Source organism: Ostrea edulis, chromosome 9 (assembly GCF_947568905.1).
Source record: "Ostrea edulis chromosome 9, xbOstEdul1.1, whole genome shotgun sequence".
NCBI classification, from domain to species: Eukaryota; Metazoa; Mollusca; class Bivalvia; order Ostreida; family Ostreidae; genus Ostrea; species Ostrea edulis.
The window spans coordinates 52,164,865-52,175,461 of record NC_079172.1 but is presented as its reverse complement, the minus strand read 5'-3'; the positions used below and the strand labels follow the sequence as shown (position 1 = coordinate 52,175,461).

Genomic DNA, 10,597 nt, shown 5'->3' with positions numbered 1-10,597 from the left:
GGCATGATGTCTGAATATATGTATCAATTTTAATTATGTTAGCCTTATTAGTACTTTTCCTATCTTGCCTTTTAATCATAATTTTGTAAGTTTGACCTTGGCCCTTAATCTATGACATTTAAAAATAATAGGCTTAAGCTTCTTCCTATAATCATTGTATGATCCCAGCATTGCAATGATTATCTGGGATATCCATCATGTGTTCTCTCGGACAGACGCACAGATAGGCACACTGTGCAACCCCATAAGGCAACTCGTATAAAAATTCAATTGTTGGGTTTTATTTTATTTTAAACCCTTAAAAATCTTAAAACGTTTTTTTTGCCTAAAAGAAATGTTGAGCGTTACACAGATCCTGCATAGTTTGTATAGCAGTTGTAGCGAGCATCGCCTTGGATCTTTTATTAGAATCTCGACAGCGACAGACAGTTAAAACAGGTAGTGAGAGTTCCATCACCGAATGCTCGGCATTCGTCGATGACCTTAAAATGGATGTCTCGGATCACAGTAGGTGTGGCACGCTAAAGAACCCTCACTGCTCAATGGCCGCAAGCGCCGAACATAGGTCTAATTTTGAAGCCCTTCACTGATCTTGGTGACGTCTCCATATGAGTGAAAAATTCTCGAGAGGGATGTTAAACAAGATACAATCAATCAATCATGTAATTTAACTTTATATATAGTGTACATCCGGAGCAAGTTGTAAGTTGATTCGGTCATCAGAACAGTGTCATAAGCATTGATTGATTGAATATTATTTAACGTCCCTCGATAGAATATTTCACTCGTATGGGGACGTCACCACTGCCGGTGAAGGGCTGCAAAATTTAGGCCTATTTTCGGCGCTGATCACCGGCGATTCCAGGGTAAAAACATTTCGATTTCTATAGATTTGGTTATAAATGTTGTTATTCGCAAGAAAGTCTTCTATATCATTGATATACCACAGGAAAGAAACATGATTGTTGACCAAAACTGTATCGAATCTGGTGATAATAATCACATCAATTTATTCCATGAGTGTAGCATTTCGATGATTTAGAAGAATGCATGCATGGATCTTTTTGCTTATAGCAGCATTAGTAAGCTCGTAAATATATTAAGTATCAATTTTGAGAATATGCCAGAGATCTATAAATATATGCACAATACAATAATCTGATATAATCTACATATATATATATACAGAGGGTATCTGTCGATTGATTGAATATTGTTTAACGTCCCTTCGAGAATATTTCACTCATATGGAGTAGCATATGTGTGAGTAGCATGTAGCGGATTCACATGAAATATTAGGAAATCCCCATCTTAATCATCGAATACATCATGTTCCCATTCTCTTTTCTCGTATAAAAAAGGGACCTTTACTTTTCGTAAAACATAACCTCATCATAAACTTTCAATCTTTCGCAATGCCATTGGATGTTATCCGAATAATTGCAGTAACGGTTTTATTGCTCTCAAAAAGGTAGGCAGACTTATAAATGAAAAAGTGAAGATAGCGAAGAGTGATCATTGTCATAAATCCCATACAGAATACAAAATTAAGAGTGTGGCAAACACGAGTCACACAACAGCTTCATTTCAGAATGAAAATTGAAAATAACGAACAGTGATGAATCTCATAAATCCCAGAAAGAATACAAAATCAAGAGTTGGGCAAATACTGGACACACCAGAGGTGGAATGAGGTGCCTAGGAGGAGTAAGCATTCTCTGTGTTCGAATATTCTGTTGCTCTGTCTGAGCACTAAAGGAATAAATCAAATAGTTATCAAAGTTCTCAATCATGTATTTTAATGAGAAATATATACAAATTCCTATTCTGTCCTGGAGCGCGCGCGCTTCCTAGCTATATAAGTAAGAAAAACTTTCACCAACTTGTCCAATAAAACAACAAAGTCTCGTAAGTCTTTAAGACTTGTTAAACTAGTTTAATTTTCTCACCTTCTTGTTAATTTTCTCACGTTGGAACAATAGAGTTCTTGTTGACTGCAGTCTGGAACTGACTTAAGAGCTCCAATATCGCTGCTTATACATTGTGTACCCTAAACTAGCACGTGATCCCTGAAGGTCGAAACAGGAAGTGCTTATTACCAAGGTTCCAGTAGACAGAATGGGATGAAACGATTCCGACTTTCGTTTCAGTATGTAATGAATGGACTAACAATTGGTATGAAACCCGTCAAACAACATTTGACTAACGACGGGTTGTATTTGTAAATAATATCATTATAACAACTATCAAATTTGCTAAATGCTGACTTCAAACTAGACTGTAGAAACCCCTGTAACATTAACTTATTTGTCACTAACTTGCTTCGATTTCAAAACTTATCATACGCAGAACAAGCTCTTGCGCATCGAATCATTTGAGGGATATAAACACCATATGCAGGTGATAATGGAATACTACATATGGACAGTTGACGGTGGAGAAGCTGAAGTCATCTCGTTGGTCATAAAGTTGAGTTGTCAGTATGCCGTTACCATCTATGTTTAATAGAATATCCAATATCAAGAATAAAATCCCTTAGTAGCTGCTTTGCCACACCACTGTTTCATAAAATCTTTACGTGACAGGAGTATGCCCCTCCCCCGTTACATCCTTACACTTCTGGTGCATTCCAGCGGAATGCTCAATGACAGATATCTGAATTTTCTCCTCGTCTACCATTAACTTTGTAATGTACACTGTAGGTTACTCCTTGCACTGGCCATTCATTCCAAATATTTTTACACATGATACACTTTGTATTTACATGTACATGCATGTGTAAAAACCCTGTTCTCATAATCGTGTTTGTAAGCACGATGTTTTGTCTATATTTAGAGGGAAATTAATGTTCGCACTTTCTAAAGTACCGTACACAAACATTTGTCATTGCCTGGAAACCACATGCGAAGATGAGAACACCAAGATTTATAAAACAAGTATGCTAAAAGCATTCAAAATAGGGTAATCATAAATCAATTTAGGGCAAGTACAAAGAAAGAATTAAAATATTTTCGTTGTAAAACTTGTTTTTAATTTTTATTGCGTTGTGCGTCGTACGTTAACAATTGAACATTTTTAACTTTTTCTTCATAACTACCACACCAATTCTTTTCAAATTTGGTATGAAGAATATTTGGGACAAGGGGGACATAATTGTAAATTTCAGGACTCCAGCACCCCTGAGGCCTTAGGGGCGGGGCAAAAACTGCCCAAAATTTACCAATTTTCAGAAATCTTCTCAAGAACCGCACACATGTAAGAAAAATTAAATGCATAGAGATGTAGAGAAGGAAGACCTCTACCAAAATTGTAAATTTCATGATCCTTGTGGTAGGGGTTCTAACCTCAAGGCTGGGCCAGACTTACTATATAGTGTTTATGTGTAAAACACTTAAATAACGTCATCTTTAGTGCTATTAATACTAAATTGAAACTAAATGGATATTTAGAAAGAGCAGGTAGTCTTTTATCCAGAGTAGGGGTTCTGACCCCAGGGTGGGGTCAAACTTAGTATATAGTATTTATGTGTAAGTTTGCGGATACTGTATATAATCTAAATGCATACCTAGGAATAGCAGAAAATTATGTACAAAAAAGTGATGAATTTCACAACTCAAGGTTTTGACTCGAGGATGGGTCCAAATTAGTCATATTTTTTGATGTTTTAATGTTAATACACCTATATTTTGTAAAGCCTTTCATCAGTATATGCACTTTTGAGGGCAGTGGAGTTTTTAAGAACACATCTTGTTTTATACTGTTGGTGAACACTAGAACTTAGCTTAGATATTAAGAACAGGAATTTTTTTTTTAAAGATTTCATAGCCCTTGGGAGTAGCAATACTTCTTCTGTGGGCCTCTTGTTTCATCGACGTCAACTTTGGCGCCATGTTAATAGTCGAGTCACGTGTAAACCTAAATCAAGCTTGTACCGCGATTGTTTAGATATCTCGAATACAATCTTGTCAGGTGAGGCTTTTTTAAAATTTAGGTTTGTTTTGTTTTACACGTATCAAACATATTATGAATTTAATTTTTTTCCTTTACAAAAATCGTGCCCATGCCTCAAATCTATCGGTTATACCATTGGCTTGCGAATCATACGAAGAAGTAAAAACTTTTAACAATGGAAATTTCCCGTGGGGATCCGGGTTAGAATAGATCCTCAGTACCCCTTACTTGTCGTAAGAGGCGACTAAATGGGGTGGTCCTTCGGATGAGACCGCAAACACCGAGGACCCGTGTCGCAGCAGGTGTGGCACGATAAAAATCCCTCCCTGCTCAATGGCCATAAGCGCCGAACATAGGTCTAAATTTTGCAGCCCTAATTCACCGGCAGTGGTGACGTCTCTATGAGTGAAATATTCTCAAGAGGGACGTTAAAGGGAAAGGCAACCCTAACCACATTGTTGCTTTTATGAATAAAGTATTACTTACTGATATCGTAAATGATAGTCTTTAACAACAAAATCCCTTGCTTAACGATTAAATCAATATTAATCAATCATATATTTTAAATAACCCGCCACTAAGAGAGCAACCATTGAAATTTAATTGATGACGTCACACAGTCGGTTCCGGTTTATTTCATCAGCAGCACTGTATACATGACAAGACACGAACAGTTAAGTTTGGAGCCGTATAGATTTGAGCCCATTCTATCGCAAGAAGAAATTAAAAAAAAAAAAAGACGTTCAGTGGAGTCACAGACCAGGCAGACGGTACGTTTCTTCATACGAATGTCTCCAACCTCAACTTTTCATTATGCAAATGATGGATCCACTGTTTACATAGTCTTTTCCTTGCAGATGACTTGGTTGGGTCAGAAATTTCGAAAAGAAGAAGCTTTTTTCACATCTCCCCTTCGCCTTAGTCTAATTAACTGCTGGACAGGAAGGCATCAACCTATTTATTCGTAAAATCTACCACATGTACATCTTTCTCATCAAAACCGGAAAAGACGGTGTGACGTCAAATTATTGATTTTTGTGGTAAAAGTTCCATACCCGTGGGGATCCGGGTTAGTATAGGTACTCAGTACCCCTTACTTGTCGTACAAGGCGACTAAACGGGGCAGTCCTTCGAATGAGACCGCTAAAACCGAGGTCCCGTGTTACAGCAGGTGTGGCACGATAAAGATCCCTCGCTGCTCAAAGGCCACAATTTCCGAGCATAGACCGAAGTTTTGCAGCCCTTCACCGGCAGTGGTGACGTCTCCATATGAGTGAAATATTCTCGAGAGGGACGTTAAACAATATTCAATCAATCTAAGACAACTTCTGTTCATTGGCAAAGTATGGTGAGTTACTCTTACATTTGTCAATCTATTAAGGATTACCGCCGTCGCCATTACCGGAAGTATCATTGGTGACGTAATTCGTCTGTCACTTAAGGGTGCTGACAGTGATCCTAGAATGGCAATATGTATACAAGAATATCAGTTAAAAATATTATTGTTGAAGTACTAATTTCAATTTCATCGAACGGCTATTAACATATATTCTGAATTATTCAGTAACATTTGGCATACGGAATTTACCATTACGAAGCTCCCATCGCGAACCTCAAGGGTCCTTGGCCTTTTGATAGGGATATAAATGCATCAGTCCGAAAAAAAAAATATCTTTATATCATGGAGTACCCGCTCGGAATTCAGTTTACGTCATCAAAGTATAATCCTAGTAATTCATCGATAACACAGAATATAAAAACGTAATTATTTGATGTACTTCACAAGACATGCCGTTATTACTGATGTGGTGTAATACTCGTGGTTTTATTGTGTGTATATATATGTGAGACACGGTGTGTTAGAAATACATATGCGAGGCAGATGAATGAATAAATTTCCAGAGCTTTCTGGGATAAAGGTTACGGAAGAAAATTCTAAATATGTAAGTAAAACTTTTAACTATTTACACTCAAAATTTTAATTGAAATAGTTTGTTTAAGTAGGTATGCTACACCAGAGAAATTTGATATGGATGAAAAGTGGAGGATATGTACAATATTTTGAAATTGCAAACTTTCAAATTTACTTTATTTAGTCAAAAATGCAGGTTTAGTAGAAAGCAATCTGGGGGGAAATTGAAACCCCTGCTGGACTCGAACTCGCGATCTACAGTTTATCAGTCGATGTCCTAACCTGAGATACTCGGCTAGGCGATTATTTTTTAAATGAATAGACAAATATTGCTGATATTTATATTTTCATCCATGTTTTGAAAGGAAGTCAGCCATTGTGACGATGTAGAGTACATCCTTAAACTGTAAAATAGGTTTCCTTTTTTATAATAGGGTGAAATATGTATAATACTGAAATGTAATTTCAAAGATTTTTACAATACATTCGTCTCTTAATGAACACAGAAAATTAACTGCATATTAACCGTTTTCAAACTCATTTTACTACATGTATTGCTAAAAATAATCACAGTTCATGTAATTTGATAATTAGTCTGCATTATTTTAAATCAATCTGAATTGCCATCCATATTGAATCTGATTTATTTCTTGCAGGTTTTCCCGCGGGAATGGCAAAGTCTTTGTTAGTAGTTTGCTGTTGACCATTCTGATTTTCTTCCTTGGTAAAATTCACGTGTAACTATTAGAAAGACAGAAAATTAGTTTCAAAGAATCAGCTTTGAACTTTTAAGTCCGGCTATAAAATGGACGGTGAATATAGTACATGTATTGTCCCGCTATAGAATGGCCGGGGAATATAATACATGTATTATCCCACTATAGAATGGCCGGGGAATATAGTACATGTACTGCCCCACTATAAAATGACCGGGGAATTTAGTACATGTATTATCCCGCTATAAAATGACCGGGGATTTTAGTACATGTATTATCCCGCTATAAAATGACCGGGGATTTTAGTACATGTATTGTCCCACTATAAAATGGCCGGGGAATATAATACATGTATTATCCCACTATAGAATGGCCGGGGAATATAGTACATGTACTGCCCCACTATAAAATGACCGGGGAATTTAGTACATATATTGTCCCGCTATAAAATGACCGGAAATATAGCACATGTATTGTCCCGCTATAAAATGGCCGAAGAATATGCATTGTCCCTGTCCGTGGATTTTCCCGCTATGTTTACTACCCAGTGTACTTAATGAATAGCTCATGAACTAACGAGTTTTGGGTGTTTTTGTCTTGTGGACCGGGGGGGGGGGGGGGAGGCTATGCTTATAGATTTTGGAATGTAGTTGTGTACAGTATTTCTAACAGATTTTTTGTTAGCAAAAAGGAAGACACTTAATTCTTTTTTTCATGTTTAATCTATTATGGCAGATTTTTAGTGTTTATAATACATGTAAGAGCACCATGCAAAGCAAGTTTTGCTGATATTGACATAAGGCCTACCTTATTAAATTATTCTAGAAAATCTGGCCTAGATTTCTCGAAAGAAACTTAAGTCGAAAGTTGGACTTGCATAATGTAAGTCTGAAATTGTTTGAGATTTGTTCGAGAAATCCACGGCAGTTGTTGACCTGGGTTTTCGGGTGTGAATGTGATAAGTTACAAAACCTGACTTTTCATGTATGTTGCAATTGATAATGTATTGCCTATATATACTCTTATTAGTTTCACGGATGGGGCATATGTGCTAGATTGACACATGACATTTCAAGTAATTTTACTATAAATCAATAAGATAAGTCACATATACGCATTGTTTCAAATCATTACCCATGTGTCACATTAAATTATTAAGGACTAATAAACGACGTGTCACTTGATTTGTTTTCCATAGATGTCAAATTGGCGGCGGCTGCTTTCGGCGGAAGTGCCTGCGACATCCCAGGTACTCAACCTGGCGCCTCCACAAAGTGCACAGCCACTAGCAACGGGTTCTGTCTGATGGACACGATTGACATCGCTAACAAAGCCACGACAGGAGTCTGTGTATGTTACTCAGGTTACACTGGAGACAAATGTCAAAGTAAGAGTACATCAGTTACATCATTTCTGGTATTTATGACGTAATATGAGTAATTTCAAGTCTGAGCCATTATGACTGAGTTTCATGTGATGCAATATTCATAATTTTCTAACACCTGCATGTATTAGGAGATCCTTCTTCCACCCTTCCTTAACTTCTCGACCCTTCATTCTCCTCATCTTACTTCTCTAATTCTTATCATCTCTTGTCATCCATCACCCCTCCCGCCCTTTCATCTCTTGGTATCCATCACCCCTCCCGCCCTTTCATCATCATCCCCATTTTATCTCTCTTCATCCATCACGCCTCCCTCCCTTCATCTCTCATCATCCTTCACTTCTACCTCTTTTTCATCTCTCCTCATTCATTTCTACCCCTTTTTAATCTATCCCCATCCATCATTTCTTTCCCTTTTTCATCTCTCCTTATCCATCACTTCTACCCCTTTTTCATTTCTCCTCATCCACCATTTCTACCCCTTTTTCATCTCCTCAACCATCACCTCTCCCTCCCTTTCATCTCTTGGCATCCATTACTCATTCTTCCCTTTCATCTCTCCTCATCCATTGCCCCTCCACCTTTCATCTCTCGTCATCCATTGTTCATCCTCTCCCTTTCACCTCTTGTCATCCATTGTTCATCCTCCCCCTTTCATCTCTTGTCATCCATCCTCCCCTATTTCATCTCCCTCATCCACCACCCATTATCCCCATTTCATCTCTCCTCATCCATCACGCCTCACTCCCTTTCATCTCTCCCCATCCATCACTTATACCACTTTTTCATTTCTCCTCATCCATCACTTATACCACTTTTTCATTTCTCCTCATCCATAAATTCTACCCCTTTTTCATCTCTTCATCCATCATTTATACCGCGTTTTCATCTTTTCTCATCCAACACTCCTCTCTCCCTTTCATCTTTCCCCATCTATTGCTCCTCCATCCCTTTCATCTCTCCGCATCCAACGCTCTCCTCTCCCTATCATATGACCTCATCCATCACTTTTCCTTTTCTTTCATCTTTTCTCTTCCATCACTCCTTCCTCTCTCATCTCCCTTCTTCTTTATTTGCGTCTGTTCCTCCTCCCTTTTAAATTATGTGCCTAACTTCTGTGTTTTAAATCATGTAAATGATTATAAAGAATACACAATTTTGTATAAAGCACTAGCTATCCAGCTATTAGTATATACGTTTTTATTTCAGCTGCCTCACCCACAACATCTACCGCAACTTCGTCTAATAACAGTGTTTTTGGAGTTTTAGCACTTGGTGGATTGGCGGCTTATTTCCTGTCGCAGCTGTCATCTGGTTACGGTTCCTCTGCCATCACACCACAGGAGGCGCTCTATGTCAGACAAGCAACATCAGGGTGAAATGGAATTATGATGTTATTTCAATGAATAAAACTGTTTCAGTCGTTTGAGTATATTCTTAAATCTACAAGTGCTATAAGACTTAGATTTCGGGTTTAAAGGTTGGACTTTTACACCGTAAATATCAAATCATTTTCAAAAAGTGAGTATTACGTGTACACTGTTTTAATTATAAGGCAAACATAGCTCAATAAAGAATAGAGGCGCATTGTACCCAAGCGTGACAAATTATCAGTGGCGCTGAATAAGGTCATGTGTGTTGTACTACTCTCACGTTTATTTTTATCTTGCTGAACAAGAACACTTGCTTTTAGTGCATGAACCACTACAAACTACAACTGAATGTCGTTTGTTGTCCGTGACCTTATCACTACAGGTCATGACACCCGAATTCATTTTGTTGGTGCTGCATGTATCACAACAAGCCATGCCCAATGAATTCATTTTCTATATTGTTTTCAATTTATGATATAATGAACTAAAAGCGGTCTTATACCCCTCTCAATAAAACCTCCGGTCATGAGGGCATGAACAGCAACGGTTCACGCCAGGACACTTTTCATGAAATACTAACACGCTATATTAAGCATGCTGGCGTAAAGCATCGCAGTTCATGTTTTCGTGAATTTTCTGAATTCAAAAATGAAATTAATTTCTTAAATAATTGCATTTCTAATGTTTTTGCCTTTGATATCATTACCATTTGTAATGATAGCAATTTCTTCATGAATGTGATGCAATGAGGAGGGGGGGGGGGCTTTATGACTCTTATACTATATAGTACAATGTACGTTTAATTCAACGACTGTGGATTCCGACAGAAATGGTATAAGAAATAAATTTTATTCTCGAAATTTAATGCATTTTAACGCGTTCCATGAAATTCACCGGCGTGAAGTGTTACATTTCATACCCTCGTGTATTTTCAAAACGGAAAAATATTTTCTTATATAAAACCTCAGCATGAATCCACTAGGTATCAATATCTCCATTTGAAATTCTGCATATGTCTATTTGTAGTTTATTATCATGGAGCTAGATGTACGGTATCAAAATGTTTGTAAATGAATTACCCCCAAGCCTGAAAGTATGTTACAACACCATTAAACCACGTGTATGGGATTTTCCTGAGTGGTATATTCGTTAATAATGTTTCGTAAATTTAAGGCAATAATAGCTCTCATTTTGGTGTCGAATTATTTTGTTGCAAAATTGTGATTTACTATTTCGGTGACAGAAAAAATAAGGTTTATAA

At 37.3% G+C, this 10,597-nt stretch overlaps 1 protein-coding gene across 1 annotated transcript; it reads left to right on the top strand.

Moving 5' to 3' along the window:
- Window positions 1-5,807: 5,807 nt before the first annotated feature.
- On the top strand, window positions 5,808-9,386 carry LOC125660071 (uncharacterized). The gene is made up of 4 exons (XM_056149531.1): window positions 5,808-5,894; window positions 6,520-6,587; window positions 7,778-7,966; window positions 9,173-9,386. Coding segments are annotated over exons 1-4 (429 nt in total). The 5' UTR covers window positions 5,808-5,892; the 3' UTR covers window positions 9,343-9,386.
- Window positions 9,387-10,597: the final 1,211 nt, after the last annotated feature.

Excerpts from the sequence above, each read along its gene's own strand:
- LOC125660071 (XM_056149531.1), top strand. Across the intron at positions 6,588-7,777 it reads CATTCTGATTTTCTTCCTTG|ATGTCAAATTGGCGGCGGCT; the intron begins GTAAAATTCACG and ends TGTTTTCCATAG. Across the intron at positions 7,967-9,172 it reads CACTGGAGACAAATGTCAAA|CTGCCTCACCCACAACATCT; the intron begins GTAAGAGTACAT and ends TTTTTATTTCAG.